Source organism: Neoarius graeffei, chromosome 11 (genome assembly GCF_027579695.1).
Source record: "Neoarius graeffei isolate fNeoGra1 chromosome 11, fNeoGra1.pri, whole genome shotgun sequence".
In the NCBI taxonomy this organism is placed as follows: domain Eukaryota; kingdom Metazoa; phylum Chordata; class Actinopteri; order Siluriformes; family Ariidae; genus Neoarius; species Neoarius graeffei.
In genome coordinates, this window is record NC_083579.1 from 37,459,471 (window position 1) to 37,476,727 (window position 17,257).

At 54.9% G+C, this 17,257-nt stretch overlaps 1 protein-coding gene across 4 annotated transcripts in view; it reads right to left on the reverse strand.

Annotated features, from left to right (window-relative positions):
• The window catches only part of ralgapa1 (Ral GTPase activating protein catalytic subunit alpha 1), a 128,512-nt gene that overhangs the window by 14,434 nt on the left and 96,821 nt on the right, over window positions 1-17,257 (reverse strand). For all 4 annotated transcript variants that reach the window (XR_009655632.1, XM_060933801.1, XM_060933799.1 and 1 more), the window contains exons 37-38: window positions 13,199-13,357; window positions 11,789-11,916 (exon numbers count right to left, since the gene is read on the reverse strand). Coding sequence is in view for 3 of the 4 variants with exons in the window: in XM_060933801.1 (XP_060789784.1) it covers window positions 11,789-11,916; window positions 13,199-13,357 (287 nt within the window). In the remaining variant the exon portion in view is untranslated. The remainder of the gene's footprint in view (window positions 1-11,788; window positions 11,917-13,198; window positions 13,358-17,257) is intronic.

Here is a 17,257-nt window from a genome sequence, read left to right on the forward strand (position 1 = left end):
CACACACACACACACACACACACCTGCATTACCTATTCATCTCGACCCAAATCAAATTGAAGTCTCGGTAAAAAACCTGAGCTGTGAAAGTGGACAGCCTGATTTATCTGTGTTTGTGTGTGTGTTTAGCATTTAATGGTGCACACAGGTGTTCTGATGTTATCACACACACACACACACACACACACACACACACACACACACACACACACAAGCCACTGTGAGCTGTATGGAGGACGAGGTGCGTTCACCAGCTGCTCTAATTGTTTTATTTTGTTTTGTTGTTTTATTTTAATCTGAAGTGATCCTGTAATTCAGTTAACGCCAAAGGTCACCTACTACACAGGTCACACTGTAACCCACATGTTGCGCTGCACAAAGTACTGGCACCCTTTCAATCCCCAACCACCACACCGCAGATAGTGTGTGATTGTTTATTCTCCTTACAGTAGTGATATGAACAACTACAGTGATGCTTCCCACTAACGATAATACAGAAATAAAGGAATTAGAAAGAAATAAAGAGTGGAAAAAAACATCAATGGAGGGACATTGAGAGAGAAATGAAGAGAGAGAAATCAACACGAGAAAGAAAAAAGAAACACTGAAATCAGGAGCGATGGGGAAATAAAGAAGGAAAAAGGTGAAACAGAGAAAGAGAAATGACAAACAAAAATACAGAGAGATGGGAAAGAGAAAGTAAGGAAGAACAGATAAAACATGGAAAATATTTAAATTGGAGAACAATGAAGAAAGAAAAAAGATAAAAAAAGATAAATGAGGAGGGATGGAGAAAATGGAGAGAGAGAGAGAGAGAGAGAGAGAGAGAGAGGAGTGTAAAATAGATGGAGACAAATGAGTGAATTGTTAACGTGATAATGACAAAGAAATAAAAAATGGAGGGAGAGAGCGAGAGAGATATGAAGTGATGAGCAGTGATTTCTGTATCTGGAGCATTTTACAGCTCTAACAGCAGATAATTAGTCTCTCTCTGTTACACACACACACACACGGTTACTGTGGGAGTTGGCATGCTGTGGCAGTGTTGCCTGTTAGCCGTTTGGCTAACACTGTGTGTGTGAGAGTGAGGGCAGTGACCCAGCATTCAGTCACACACAGCTCTATCACACACAGCCATACACTGACCCAAGTAGCCCAGTCTTTATCTCTGCCAATCACACACACACACACACACACACACACACACACACACACACACACACACACACACACCAGATCCATGGCCACAGCTCCACAATCATCCACACACAGATGGAGAATTAGAGTTACATTTCAATCCAGCAGCCAAACTGCCCTGTGTGTGTGTGTGTGTGTGTGTGTGTATATATACACAAAACAGTATACTTTGATTTGCTTACACACAGACACTAGGGCCCTAGATAGGGTACAGAGTGTGCACTACTGAAGCGCCCTTCCAAAGGTATTTAATACTGTTAAATATCACGATACTCGATTATCAGGAGTTCCTCCTACTGTCTCGGCCTCGTCCCAATCCCACATGCCCTACATTTTATCACTGGGTCCAGGAGCTCTCTCTCTCTCTCATACACACACACACTCACTCTCTTGGATTCATCTTAGTGCCATGCTATCAGCTATTCTGCGCACGCACACACACATACGCATGCACACACAGGCCAAAGAAGCTCCTTTCTTCTGCAGGCCAGCACTGATTTCACAGTCACGCCGAGTGAGGGATCAGAGAGAGGAGGCAGATGGACAGAGCCACTGGCCAACACACAGAGAGAGAGAGAGAGAGAGAGAGCGCATGGGGGAACAAAGTGGATGTTATAAAGGAGAGAGACAAAATTAACAAATGGAAAAAAGAAAAAGGGATGTAGAAATGAGATCAGAAAGGAGGAGGAACAATTGAAAGGGAGGAGATGAAAGAATAAGACAGAAAGAAAAACAACATGATAAGAAAGTGAAGAAAAGAAAGGGTGAAGTGCTCCAATCTGGGAGAAAAAGAAACAAAGGAAAGCATATGTATGGAGGGGGGAGGGAGCGAGGAGAACAAAAGAAAGCCTGAAAAGTAGGGAGAATAAAAAAGTACATTATAAAAGGGAAAAAGAGTGAAAGGGATGGAAGGAGGGTTGAGGAAAATAGAGAGACAAGAAAAGCACAAAAATGCTGAGAATCAGAAGTGAAGAAAAAAAAACAGAGAGAGAGAGAGGGAAAGGTGAGTGTGGAGAAGTGAGAAATGAGGTAAAGAAAAAAGAAAGAAGAGGGGAGTGAAAGTGTAAAAAAAGAAAAAGAAAGGAGAGAACGAGTTGGGAGAGATAGATGCTAAAGATGAGAAAGAGGGAACAGAGATTGCATTTCTTTCTGTTTTTTGTTCAAACAGATGAAAAAGGAGGGAGGAAAATGTCAGAGTACAGAAGAATGGACGTAGAAAAGAAAGATTCAGAAACACTGTGGGTCTCTCCCTCTCTCATACATGCACACACAAAGTAAGTGTCTCTCACTCAATCATGAACTTGGTGCAGCTCTAATCACATCTCACACGACCAACAATTACCGAGGGAACAAAAGTAGGGCACAGACAGACAGAGAGAGAGAGAGAGAGAGAGAGAGAGAGAGAGAGAGAGAGAGAGACTGGGCATAACAACAGAAGAGGGACAGAGATATGAAGAGACAGAGAAAGAAAGACTGTGTGTGTGTGTGTGTGTGTGTGTGTGTGTGTGTGTGAGAGAGAGAGAGAGAGAGAGAGAGAGAGAGAGACCACACATGAGAGAGAGATCTGTCGATAATGACAGATTACTGTAATTCAGACTGTCAGGAGCATCGATCTGCACATCTCACGCCAATCAATAACACACTCTCTCTCTCTCTCTCTCTCTCTCTCTCTCTCTCTCTCACACACACACACACACACACACACACACACACACACACACACAAGGTTGCTGCAAGCAAAGACTCAAGCTGGGCCAAACAATCTCTCTGGCTCAGAAAACACACGAGAGAATCAACCTGTATATCTGTCTGCTGCATATCTCTGTCCACCTGCTCCCCCCGTCTCCGTCCATCCGCCTACTCCCACCCCCCCGCCCCCCATCTCGGTCTGCCTGTTACCCCTCCGTCTCGGTCTGCCTGCTACCCCCTGTTTCCGTCCAACTGCCTACTCCTCCGCCCCCCCCCCCCGTCTTTGGCGGCCTGCCTGCTAAACCCCCCGTCTCGGTCGGGCCGTCTCGGCCCGCCTGCTACCCCCGTCTTGGTCTGCCTGCTACCCCCCCGTCTAGGTCTGCCTGCTACCCCCCCCGTCTCGGTCTGCCTGCTACCCTTGTCTCCGTCCATCCGCCTACTCCCCCCCCCCCCCATCTCAGTCGGCCTGCCTACTAACCCGCGCGTCTCTGGTGGCCTGCCTGCTAAACGCCCCGTCTCGTTCTGCCTGCTAACCCACCATCTCGGTCGGGCCGTCTCGGTCCACCTGCTACTCCCCCGTGTCGGTCGGGCCGTCTCGGTCGGCCTGCTACTCCCCCGTCTCAGTCGGGCCGTCTCGGTCCGCCTGCTACCCCCCCCCGTCTCGGTCCGCCTGCTACCCCCCCCGGTCTTGGTCCGCCTGCTACCCCCCCGGTCTTGGTCCGCCTGTTACCCCCCCCCCATCTCGGTCTGCCTGCTACCACCCCCCGTCTCGGTCCGCCTGCTACCTCCCCCGTTTCGGTCCGCCTGCTACCTCCCCCGTTTCGGTCTGCCTGCTACCTCCCCCGTCTCGGTCCGCCTGCTTCCCCCCCAGTCTCGGTCCGCCTGCTACCTCCCCTCGTCTCGGTCCGCCTGCTACCTCCCCCGTTTCGGTCTGCCTGCTACCTCCTCCCGTCTCGGTCGGGCCGTCTCGGTCCGCCTGCTACCTCCCCCCGTCTCGGACGGGCCGTCTCGGACAGGCCGTCTTGGTCCGCCTGCTACCTCCCCCGTCTCGGTCCGCCTGCTACCTCCCCTGTCTCGGTCGGGCCGTCTCGGTCCGCCTGCTACCTCCCCCCGTCTCGGTCGGGCCGTCTCGGTCCGCCTGCTACCTCCCCCCATCTCGGTCGGGCCATCTCGGTCCGCCTGCTACCTCCCCCCATCTCGGTCGGGCCATCTCGGTCCGCCTGCTACCTCCCCCGTCTCGGTCCGCCTTCTACCGCCCCCCCTTCTCGGTCCGCCTTCTACCGCCCCCCTTCTCGGTCCGCCTTCTACCGCCCCCCTGTCTCGGTCCGCCTTCTACCGCCCCCCTTCTCGGTCCGCCTTCTACCGCCCCCCTTCTCGGTCCGCCTTCTACCGCCCCCCTGTCTCGGGTTGCCTGCTACCTCCCCCAGTCTCGGTCCTCCTGCAACCTCCCTCTGTCTCGGTCCTCCTGCTACCTCCCCCCGTCACGGTCCGCCTGCTACCTCCCCCCATCTCGGTCGGGCCATCTCGGTCCGCCTGCTACCCCCCCCCGTCTCGGTCTGCCTGCTACCTCCCCCGTCTCGGTCCGCCTTCTACCGCCCCCCTTCTCGGTCCGCCTTCTACCGCCCCCCTTCTCGGTCCGCCTTCTACCGCCCCCCCTGTCTCGGTGCTCCTGCAACCTCCCTCTGTCTCGGTCCTCCTGCTACCTCCCCCCGTCACGGTCCGCCTGCTACCTCCCCCCGTCTCGGTCCGCCTGCTACCTCCCCCCGTCTCGGTCCTCCTGCTACCTCCCCCCGTCTCGGTCCGCCTGCTACCTCCCCCCGTCTCGGTCCTCCTGCTACCTCCCCCCGTCTCGGTCCTGCTGCTACCTCCCCCCGTCTCGGTCCTCCTGCTACCTCCCCCCGTCTCGGTCCTGCTGCTACCTCCCCCCCGTCTCGGTCCTCCTGCTACCTCCCCCCGTCTCGGTTGGGCCGTCTCGGTCCTCCTGCTACCTCCCCCCGTCTCGGTCCTCCTGCTACCTCCCCCCGTCACGGTCCGCCTGCTACCTCCCCCCGTCTCGGTCCTCCTGCTACCTCCCCCCAGTCTCGGTTGGGGCGTCTCGGTCCTCCTGCTACCTCCCTCTGTCTCGGTCCTCCTGCTACCTCCCCCCGTCACGGTCCTGCTGCTACCTCCCCCCCGTCTCGGTCCTCCTGCTACCTCCCCCCGTCTCGGTCGGGCCGTCTCGGTCCTCCTGCTACCTCCCTCTGTCTCGGTCCTGCTGCTACCTCCCCCCCGTCTCGGTCCTCCTGCTACCTCCCCCCCGTCTCGGTCGGGCCGTCTCGGTCCTCCTGCTACCTCCCCCCGTCTCGGTCCTGCTGCTACCTCCCCCCAGTCTCGGTTGGGGCGTCTCGGTCCTCCTGCTACCTCCCCCAGTCTCGGTTGGGGCGTCTCGGTCCTCCTGCTACCTCCCTCTGTCTCGGTCCTCCTGCTACCTCCCCCGTCACGGTCCGCCTGCTACCTCCCCCCGTCTCGGTCTGCCTGCTACCTCCCCCCCCGTCTCGGTCCTCCTGCTACCTCCCCCCGTCTCGGTCCTGCTGCTACCTCCCCCCGTCTCGGTCCTCCTGCTACCTCCCCCCGTCTCGGTCCTGCTGCTACCTCCCCCCCGTCTCGGTCCTCCTGCTACCTCCCCCCGTCTCGGTTGGGCCGTCTCGGTCCTCCTGCTACCTCCCCCCGTCTCGGTCCTCCTGCTACCTCCCCCCGTCACGGTCCGCCTGCTACCTCCCCCCGTCTCAGTCCTCCTGCTACCTCCCCCAGTCTCGGTTGGGGCGTCTCGGTCCTCCTGCTACCTCCCCCCGTCTCGGTCGGGCTGCCTCGGTCTGCCTGCTTCCCCCCCCATCTCGGTCCTCCTGCTCCCCCCCCCGTCTCGGTCCTCCTGCTCCCCCCCCATCTCGGTCCGCCTGCTTCCCCCCCCATCTCGGTCCTCCTGCTACCCCCCCCCGTCTCGGTCCTCCTGCTACCTCCCCCCGTCTCGGTCCTCCTGCTCCCCCCCCATCTCGGTCTGCCTGCTTCCCCCCCCATCTCGGTCTGCCTGCTACCTCCCCCCCGTCTCGGTCCTCCTGCTACCTCCCCCCGTCTCGGTCCTGCTGCTACCTCCCCCCCGTCTCGGTCCTCCTGCTACCTCCCCCCGTCTCGGTCGGGCCGTCTCGGTCCTCCTGCTACCTCCCCCCGTCTCGGTCGGGCCGTCTCGGTCCTCCTGCTACCTCCCCCCGTCTCGGTCGGGCCGTCTCGGTCCTCCTGCTACCTCCCCCCGTCTCGGTCGGGCCGTCTCGGTCGGGCCGTCTCGGTCCGCCTGCTACCTCCCCCCGTCTCGGTCGGGTCGTCTCGGTCCGCCTGCTACCTCCCCCCGTCTCGGTCGGGCCGTCTCGGTCCGCCTGCTACCTCCCCCCGTCTCGGTCGGGCCGTCTCGGTCCGCCTGCTACCTCCCCCCGTCTCGGTCGGGCCGTCTCGGTCCGCCTGCTACCTCCCCCCGTCTCGGTCCGCCTGCTACCTCCCCCCGTCTCGGTCCGCCTGCTACCTCCCCCCGTCTCGGTCCGCCTGCTACCTCCCCCCGTCTCGGTCGGGCCGTCTCGGTCCGCCTGCTACCTCCCCCCGTCTCGGTCCGCCTGCTACCTCCCCCTGTCTCGGTCGGGCAGTCTCGGTCCGCCTGCTACCTCCCCCCGTCTCGGTCCGCCTGCTACCTCCCCCCGTCTCGGTCCGCCTGCTACCTGCCCCTGTCTCGGTCCTCCTGCTGCCCCCCCCCAGTCTCAGTCCATCTGCTTCCCCCCCCCCCATCTCGGTCGGGCCGTCTCGGTCCGCCTTCTACCTCCCCCCGTCTCGGTCTGCCTGCTAACCCCCCCCCCCCCCGTCCACCTGCTACCCCCGTCTCGGTCCGCCTGCTACCTCCCCCCGTCTCAGTCGGGCCGTCTCGGTCCGCCTGCTACCTCCTCCCGTCTCGGTCCTCCTGCTCCCCCCCCCCGTCTCGGTCCGCCTGCTTCCCGTCTCGGTCGGGCCGTCTCGGTCGGGCCGTCTCGGTCCGCCTGCTACCCCCCCCCCCCGTCTCGGTCGGGCCGTCTCGGTCCGCCTGCTACCCCCCCCCCCGTCTCGGTCGGGCCGTCTCGGTCCGCCTGCTACCCCCCCCCCCCCCCCCCGTCTCGGTCGGGCCGTCTCGGTCCGCCTGCTACCTCCCCCCACCCGTCTCGGTCCGCCTGCTACCTCCCCCCACCCGTCTCGGTCGGGCCGTCTCGGTCCGCCTGCTACCTCCCCCCACCCGTCTCGGTCGGGCCGTCTCGGTCCGCCTGCTACCTCCCCCCGTCTCGGTCGGGCCGTCTCGGTCCGCCTGCTACCTCCCCCCGTCTCGGTCGGGCCGTCTCGGTCCTCCTGCTACCTCCCCCAGTCTCGGATGGGGCGTCTCGGTCCTCCTGCTACCTCCCTCTGTCTCGGTCCTCCTGCTACCTCCCCCCGTCACGGTCCGCCTGCTACCTCCCCCCGTCACGGTCCGCCTGCTACCTCCCCCCGTCTCGGTCCTCCTGCTACCTCCCCCCCCGTCTCGGTCCTCCTGCTACCTCCCCCCCCGTCTCGGTCCTCCTGCTACCTCCCCCCGTCTCGGTCCTGCTGCTACCTCCCCCCCGTCTCGGTCCTGCTGCTACCTCCCCCCCGTCTCGGTCCTGCTGCTACCTCCCCCCCGTCTCGGTCCTGCTGCTACCTCCCCCCCGTCTCGGTCCTGCTGCTACCTCCCCCCCGTCTCGGTCCTCCTGCTACCTCCCCCCGTCTCGGTCGGGCCGTCTCGGTCCGCCTGCTTCCCCCCCATCTCGGTCCTCCTGCTCCCCCCCCCCCGTCTCGGTCCTCCTGCTCCCCCCCCCGTCTCGGTCCGCCTGCTTCCCCCCCAATCTCGGTCCTCCTGCTACCCCCCCCCCCCATCTCGGTCCTCCTGCTACCTCCCCCCGTCTCGGTCGGGCCGTCTCGGTCCTCCTGCTACCTCCCCCTGTCTCGGTCGGGCCGTCTCGGTCCTCCTGCTACCTCCCCCTGTCTCGGTCCTCCTGCTACCTCCCCCTGTCTCGGTCCTCCTGCTACCTCCCCCCATCTCGGTCGGGCCGTCTCGGTCCGCCTGCTACCTCCCCCCGTCTCGGTCCGCCTGCTACCTCCCCCCGTCTCGGTCCGCCTGCTACCTGCCCCTGTCTCGGTCCTCCTGCTGCCCCCCCCGTCTCGGTCCTCCTGCTGCCCCCCCCGTCTCGGTCCATCTGCTTCCCCCCCCCATCTCGGTCGGGCCGTCTCGGTCCGCCTTCTACCTCCCCCCGTCTCGGTCTGCCTGCTAAACCCCCCCCCCCCGTCTCGGTCCGCCTGCTACCTCCCCCCGTCTCGGTCGGGCCGTCTCGGTCCGCCTGCTACCTCCCCCCGTCTCGGTCCTCCTGCTCCCCCCCCCCCCCCGTCTCGGTCCGCCTGCTTCCCCCCCCCGTCTCGGTCGGGCCGTCTCGGTCCGCCTGCTTCCCCCCCCGTCTCGGTCGGGCCGTCTCGGTCCGCCTGCTACCTCCCCCGTCTCGGTCGGGCCGTCTCGGTCCGCCTGCTTCCCCCCCCGTCTCGGTCGGGCCGTCTCGGTCCGCCTGCTACCTCCCCCCCCCCCCCGTCTCGGTCGGGCCGTCTCGGCCTGCCTGCTACCTCCCCCCCCCGTCTCGTTCGGGCCGTCTCGGTCCGCCTGCTACCTCCCCCCCCCGTCTCGGTCGGGCCGTCTCGGTCCGCCTGCTACCTCCCCCCGTCTCGGTCGGGCCGTCTCGGTCCGTTTGCTACCTCCCCCCGTCTCGGTCGGGCCGTCTCGGTCCGCTTGCTACCTCCCCCCGTCTCGGTCGGGCCGTCTCGGTCCGCTTGCTACCTCCCCCCGTCTCGGTCGGGCCGTCTCGGTCCTCCTGCTACCTCCCCCCGTCTTGGTCGGGCCGTCTCGGTCCTCCTGCTACCTCCCCCCATCTCGGTCCGCCTGCTACCTCCCCCCGTCTCAGTCGGGCCGTCTCGGTCCGCTTGCTACCTCCCCCCGTCTCGGTCGGGCCGTCTCGGTCCGCCTGCTACCTCCCCCCGTCTCAGTTGGGCCGTCTCGGTCGGGCCGTCTCGGTCCGCCTGCTACCTCCCCCCGTCTCGGTCGGGCCGTCTCGGTCCGCCTGCTACCTCCCCCCATCTCGGTCGGGCCGTCTCGGTCCGCCTGCTACCTCCCCCTGTCTCAGTCGGCCCGTCTCGGTCCGCCTGCTGCCTCCCCCCGTCTCGGTCCGCCTGCTACCTCCCCCCGTCTCGGTCGGGCCGTCTCGGTCCGCCTGCTACCTCCCCCCATCTCGGTCGGGCCGTCTCGGTCCTCCTGCTACCTCCCCCCATCTCGGTCGGGCCGTCTCGGTCCGCCTGCTACCTCCCCCTGTCTCAGTCGGCCCGTCTCGGTCCGCCTGCTGCCTCCCCCCGTCTCGGTCCGCCTGCTACCTCCCCCCGTCTCGGTCGGGCCGTCTCGGTCCGCCTGCTACCTCCCCCCATCTCGGTCGGGCCGTCTCGGTCCTCCTGCTACCTCCCCCCGTCTCGGTCCTCCTGCTACCTCCCCCCGTCTTGGTCGGGCCATCTCGGTCGGCCTGCTACCTCCCCCCCGTCTTGGTCGGGCCATCTCGGTCGGCCTGCTACCTCCCCCCCGTCTTGGTCGGGCCATCTCGGTCGGCCTGCTACCTCCCCCCCGTTTTGGTCGGGCCATCTCGGTCGGCCTGCTACCTCCCCCCCATCTCGGTCCGCCTGCTTCCCCCCCCCTTCTCGGTCCTCCTGCTTCCCCCCCCCCGTCTCAGTCCTCCTGCTACCTCCCCCCGTCTTAGTCGGGCCGTCTCGGTCCGCCTGCTACCTCCACCCGTCTCGGTCCGCCTGCTACCTACCCCCGTCTCGGTCCGCCTGCTACCCCCCCCCCGTCTCGGTCCTCCTGCTCCCCCCCTCCGTCTCGGTCCTCCTGCTTCCCCCCCCCCGTCTCGGTCCTCCTGCTACCTCCCCCCGTCTCGGTCGGGCCGTCTCGGTCCTCCTGCTCCCCCCCCCCATCTCGGTCCTTCTGCTCCCCCCCCCCGTCTCGGTCCTCCTGCTCCCCCCCCCCCCATCTCGGTCCTCCTGCTACCTCCCCCCGTCTTGGTCGGGCCATCTCAGTTGGCCTGCTACCTCCCCCCCGTCTCGGTCCACCTGCTTCCCCCCCCCCCCCGTCTCGGTCCACCTGCTTCCCCCCTCCGTCTCGGTCCTCCTGCTTCCCCCCCCTCGTCTCGGTCCTCCTGCTTCCCCCCCCGTCTCGGTCCGCCTGCTACCTCCCCCCGTCTCGGTCCGCCTGCTACCTCCCCCCCCCCGGTCCGCCTGCTACCTCTCCCCCCCCCCCCCCCCGGTCCGCCTGCTACCCCTCCCTCGGTCCGCCTGCTACCCCCCCCGTGTCAGTTGGGCCATCTCGTTCCACCGTCTCGCTCCGCCTGCTACACCCCCCCCTTGGTCGGGCCGTCTCTGTCCATCTGCTTCCCCTGTCTCTGGCCGTCTGTCATGAACAGCGTTGACCAAATTACTGACCAGATCAGAAGTGTATGTGGAGCAGTGGGACAGTCAGACCCAATCCCATTCCAGATTATACTGCTGTCAGGCCCTAAACAGAGAGGATGAAATAGTAGAGTATCTCTTCACCATCAGAGAGATAAAGCAGTGACAGATTCTGACCAAGTACAGGCTGAGTGAGCGCAGTCTCTCCATGGACAAGCACAGACACAGGAGAACCTGACTTCCCACAGAATAGAGACGAGACGCTTTTACACAGCCTCTTCAAGGCAGGAATGTTGTGCTTTATTTCTGCATTTGCAGAATGGTATCAATGTGAACAGCTAGAAAAAGCAACTCAACGCTCAATCTATCCGCCATTATTGTTTTGATCGCAACGCTAGTATTCTCGGGGTATTCTTATTCCCGATGTAGAGTATGGGTCACACTAGACATCAATGCTCCATTGTGTGATGCATCACACCTTTGGTTCCAGACTGCTGTAAAAATACACACTGGTGTGGCTTTATGCTGGCTTCGTTTGGTTCAGTTTAAACAACCAAATCCAGAATATTGAGAGGCCTTCTTAACGGCAATATTGCAGAATATCTGTGTAAAAGCTGTTGTGTGCTCATTGTACGAGTGGAGAGGTCGAAACAGAGCTGCGCTTCCTCCTCCAATGTGAAAAATATTAACAGATAAGAAACCTCTTCACTGGAAAAAAAAAATCCTGCTCAATATACCAAACCTCTGCAAATTAACAGAAGAGAAATAAAAAAATAATTTCAGGAGAAGAACAGAGAAGACAGAAAGATTGAGAAAGACAATCAGAGAGACAGAGACAGACAGACAGAGACAAAGTGGAGTAAATTGTCAGAGTGATGTGAACAAGTGACCAGAGCGATTCCATCACCTGAGATGAGAGAGAAGACGAGTGCAGCAGCACAACAAAAATGTCAATAACTATTGAACGGCTCGCTCGTCTACCTGCTCTACCACACGCACACACTAATATTTATCGTTTCTATAGTAACAGCTCATTCACACAGACCTGTACAGCAGATGCTCCACATAAATGGATTAAAAACGTTTAAATATAGAGACGAAGAAGTAGTTACCATTTAGTGATAACAGAAACCAAGTTGACTAACTATAAAATGGTTAACAATGTGTTGCTCTTTAATAAATAAATAACTGTAATTGATGGCAAATTGCTGTATAAGAGGAATAAAACACATGGGGACATGCTGTTAGAGGAAAATCATCAACTTTAACATTAACTCTGCTTCACTACACACACACACACTCCAAGTGCATTGCTGTTGTTGCCCCTCAGTAGCTGAACGTGATGGAGTGTGTGTAACTGTGTAAAGGTGAAGGATACAAGTTCTGGTAAAGGGCGATGAGGGATTTGAGAGCACGGCTGGCGTTGATGGCCGTCGCTCGCACCATCGTAGGCAAAATCTTACTGTCCACTATAGCGCCATCAAATAGAGGCCCGAAGAATGGCACCTGAGGAGGAAAAGAGAGAATCAGCACCGATATGTTATATTAATCACGCTGAGTGTTTATCAGATTCACAATTCTCCATGAGAACGACAGAGACAGAGAGTGAAAGCAATAACACAGGGTTTATTTTGGTCTGTTATTTCATTAACTACAGAAGTGTCATATGTGTTTCTGTGAGAGAAAACATTCTGATTTTTATTTTAACATAAAATGATCCCATCCCACTTTCCCAGCCCCGGCTCCTCACGGTGAGAGTGGACCGGTGACCCGCCTCGTCACGGCGAGACTGGACCGGCAGACCCACCTCCTCATGGCGAGATTGGACCGGCACCCTGCCTAGTCACGGCGAGACTGGACCGGCGACCCACCTCCTCACGGTGAGACTGGACCGGCGACCCACCTCCTCATGGCGAGACTGGACCGGCACCCTGGCTAGTCACGGCGAGACTGGACCGGCGCCCTGCCTAGTCACGGCGAGACTGGACCGGCGCCCTGCCTAGTCATGGCGAGACTGGACCGGCGCCCTGCCTAGTCACGGCGAGACGGGACTGAGGCGTCTCACTCCCGTTTTGTCTGTCGCTGCAATCCGATTCTCCAAGTCCCTTTCAGCACATTGGATTACCGCAGCATAATGGAGCAGGAAGCACAGATCCACTTCCACTCGGCTCCAACCAGACTGCGGTCTCCTCCCAAACGCTACATGCACCACAACCTAATGCTCTTACTACATCACCGTGTTTAAAGGTTCCACCCCAAAAGCTAGAACCCATGTAGGTCCCCCCCACACACAGTGCAGAATCAGGGTGTATTACCCATAATGCATTGTCCTTACACCCTCCTGTCACACTCTCTCTTCCTACCTCATTCTCTTTTTTTAATTTGTTTTTTTCCCCTCCTCTGTTTAATCTTTATCTTTATTTTCACCCGTCCTAGTCATTTTCTTTCTTGTCACGATTTCTGTCTCTCTCCCCATCTTGCTCTATTTTTCTTTACTTTTTTAAATCTTTTTTTTTCTTTATTTTTATCCTACTTTGATTCTTTTGGCCTGTCTTTTGAAATTTTTTCTCCTCCATTTCTGTTTTTAATTAAGTACCTTGTCCTGTCTGCCACCTTCTCTCCCGTCTGTTCCTTTTATTTTTCTCTGATATCATTTCTTCCTCTGTTTTTGTTTTTCTTTCCATCATATTTTCTTTCTTTATTTCATTCCTATGTCATAGAGATTTGGAAATGTGTGCGTCACGTGTTCTTGACATGTCGTGTGTGCGCGCGCGTGTGTGCGTCATGCCTCTGGTTTCTTGATGATCTGGATGCTGTACATGTGATTCTTCATAGGGTAGATGACTATGAGGACGTCTCCGAACTCGGTTGGGATTATTCCCCTCCTGTAGTCCCGTGTGTGCTCCGACCACACGATGTGAACCTCGTCGTTCCCCAGGTGCCTCAACTGTGTGAGAGAGACAGAGCAAATCACATCAAATCAGTGGTGAAAAAAAATCCCCACAACTCATGAATTACTCACTAATGATGTGATGAACGATCGTTCACGTTGCTATGACAACCCTGAGTAACATTACGTTTAACTTTATATTTAATAGCTTAGTTATGCTCACAAATGAACAGGATATCTGTGCTTTCTCAAACACACCCACACACAGAAGTAAATGAGAGTGTAATTAGTCAGCAGGACTGATCAAATGAATGTTATGGTGTAAAATTTTAGTAGGCGCGTCTTTAGTAACACAAACGTAATGCACTGAATCATTATTTTAATAACAGAAGCGTCTCTGGATGACAATTCTCCTCCTGTGTGTGGTTCGAGTCCTGCATAAGTGACAATAAATAAATCTTATTAAATTACAAATGTTCCCATTCTATTCTGACACAGATAACGTGGCACATTAGGAGCGTTCGTTCATGTGAATAAATGTGGAGAGGTTATGAAACTCTCAGACCTGGAGCAAAATGGCTGTGTGACAGCATGGAAAAGAAGAATAAATCCTGACCCCGAGCGGATGAATGAGTGTGTTTCGGTGATGGCGGCTCAGCCAACACGCTTTAGCGTCTGTTTAACGTGGTTTAACGTCACTGCTGGCCCATCTCGCTCGGGATAAAGTTCCCAGAAGCCCTCACAAATCCGATTTGGAGCTGAAAAGTCATGCGAGGCTGAGCGGCGAGGGGACAGGAGCAATCTAATTTGGGAGCAGAATGGCCGTGTGTGGCTCCCCCTTTAGGCCGTTAGACACACACACACACACACACACAATTACAGCGATGAATTACAGCAAGTACAAGCCACGCTAACGGCAACTGCCTCTGCCATTTCGTCTAAGGGTGGGTGTGTGTGTGTGTGTGTTTATTGGACACTAAGAGCAGCCTGGACACATTTCTCTTTCTATCATTTTTCATGGGTGCTCTAAGAAATGGCTCTATTGTCTGGCGTGCGCACACACACACACGGCTTTTATGCCAAAAAATTAATAGTTGATTTATTACCTCACTGCGCTTTTATACACACTGATATCTCTACACATTATTACAGCTTCTCTCCATGAGCTGTTAATTACTCATTAATAACTATGCAATAACCCATTTATGGCTATGAAACATGGTGAGATGAAAATGTGCATCATTACAGTTGCTGTATTATCCATTATATGCATGTTTACATTTCTCATCTGTTTGTCTGTCTGTAGTTACCCGTCTCTGTCTAAAATCTGTCTTATTGTCTGTCTACTAGGGCTGGGCGATATAGCTGAAAAATGTGCCACGATAAAATGTTTCATTTCGGTAGATATCGATAATTAGTATAAATACGCAGGTGACTGTAGAAAATTGTGTGCTGATTGGTCGAGAAATTTGGACTATTTCTCGATAATCACCTCGAGCGATTTGGCAAAATGGCGTCCAATCGCTTTGTTGCTGTAAGTGAGGAAGAATTACAAATGATGAAAGAAAATGCTGTTCCTAAAAGCATTAAAGATGCTACAAAGTTTGGTCTGAAACTCTTCAAAGGTCCGGTGGAATTGTGATTTATTTTATCTATTTCAAAACAAAGTATTTTATGTGACTTGGCATAGATAAGTGACAAGTCTGCGCTGCGTATTTATTACATATGCACACCGCTTTTGAAGTTTGAAATAAGTGATTTTTTTTCATACAATTTTTTTGACAATCACCTGTGTATTTATACTAAAACAATTATCCACATCAGGCTTTGTGAATATCGGTGAATAATAACCTTGTCTCGATTATTATTCACCGATTTTCACCTCGCCTTCAGCGAATAATTGTTAATTATTGATCATTTTTAATGACCTATTTTTAATAATTACCAGAAGATGAAAAAGGGTACATTTACCCATTTTACTCTGAATTTAAAACACCTAACTTTTATCAATAATTTCCTCAACATCTGCAGTGTTTCCCCACACAGACTTTACTTGGGCGAGCCAGCCAGAAATATTAACGGCCACCTGAAAGGAGATACACAGAGCCTTTATTTTTAAATAAATTTGAGTTGATAGTATCTACATATTTGACTCTTGTATGCTGCATAAATGAGAATTTAAAAAATATATTTTTGAGAGTTAAAATCGACCGCAAAGTTGGCATTCGAGCTGCCCCGCTGAGCCAGCCAGCCCTGAGCGTGTGACGTCACAGCAGGAACCGGTTTTAAGGCCGAGGCCTTTTACAGCTATAGACCAAAGTCATATAAATAAAAATTTATGGTGAAAGTAAGAAATCCCGTTACCGACTCGCTCAACTAAGACTGATTTGACTTCATTGATTGTGGGTTGACTCTCATTAAAACAGGATAGGTGTTATAACTTATGCAACGTACATGTACATGCATGCATTTTCACTGATAAAACGTAAAAGGCTCATTAAATAATCAGATGAACTGAGACAATCACATTCTGAAGCAAATTAAATAATCTTATACCGGTAACTTAAACACACAATACAAGTTACATGTATTAATCTAAATGCAGGTAAACAATGTGTTGTTTTTTTTTTTAAATCCAAATGAGAGTCGGCGCTTACCCGTCTGTGTTCTCGCTAGGGCTGTGCGATGTCCCCTTAACTGGCATCGACGATGTTTACAGTGCAAACATCATGATGGACGATCATATCGTGGGCGGGGGGGGATTTTAATACCACATTATTAAATATATATTATTATTATTATTATTATTATTAATAAAAGTATTAGATACTCATCCGAGGCTTTGGCACGTAAAGAAAAAAAAGCGCTAGGTGATGTGGAATATTTGGCCTTGATAACAGATATGTGGTCCAGCTGCAACATGATGCCCTATATGTCAGCTACCGTACATTATGTGGACCGAGAGTGGGCAATGCAGTCCAAATGCCTGCAGACGAGTTTCATGCCAGAGACACATTCAGCGGACAATTTAGAAGACGCATTGCGCGAGACACTTGCCGAATGGAAAATAGAGGAGAAAAAGATCGCCTGTATAACAACGGGGCGAATATTGTCACAGCCATCAGGCAATTGAAATGGCCGTGGTTAAGTTGTTTTGGGCACAATTTGAACCTGGCCATAACCAACTCGCTTGCGCAACAGAGGGCCAGTACAGACCGAGTGTTTGGAGTTTGCCGAGCAGTCAACACTGCGTTTGCGCACAGCTGGCTTCGGAGAAATGAGCTGCGCAAAGCGCAGGTGGAAATGAACCTCCCCGAGCACTCACTGATCACGGCAAGATATTAATCTGCTCTAACAATGAAAGACTAGTATTCAAACTATGAGAAGAAACTACACTTGAGCTATTACTCATTGTTTATTTACACCATATCAATTGAAGATGCGTTTCGGCCTTTAGTGCGCACTTGAACGCGCTAATTTTTCCAATTTATTAGTGTCTGAATTATTGCACCAGCTTTTAAAATCATGATTTAATATTGTTTTTTTTTTTTACTGTCTTTACATTTGTCAGAATCACCTTCATTCTTCCATTTGGTTTGACATTATGGCTTAGAGTGGACCATTTTGTGTCTGACCATTTGACTTCTGCCGAAGTCTGCGCTTCACTGCCGTTTGGGGTGCAATATTTCCCGACTGAAGTCGTTAATAGTGGCTATTTGTTTGAACAACATGACAAATTTTACATTAAAAGTATAGTGTAGGCTAAAAAATGAAGTCAAAATTTATTATTAGTAGCATACTGTATTTGTGTAACCACATGTTATGTTCACTAGCACGTCCCTGCACCATAGCCTACGTGAACAAGCGGTAATAGGATATTACTTTATAATGATTTATATAATTATGTATTTATAATTATATGTTATATAATATATTTATATATTAAACAAAACTAAC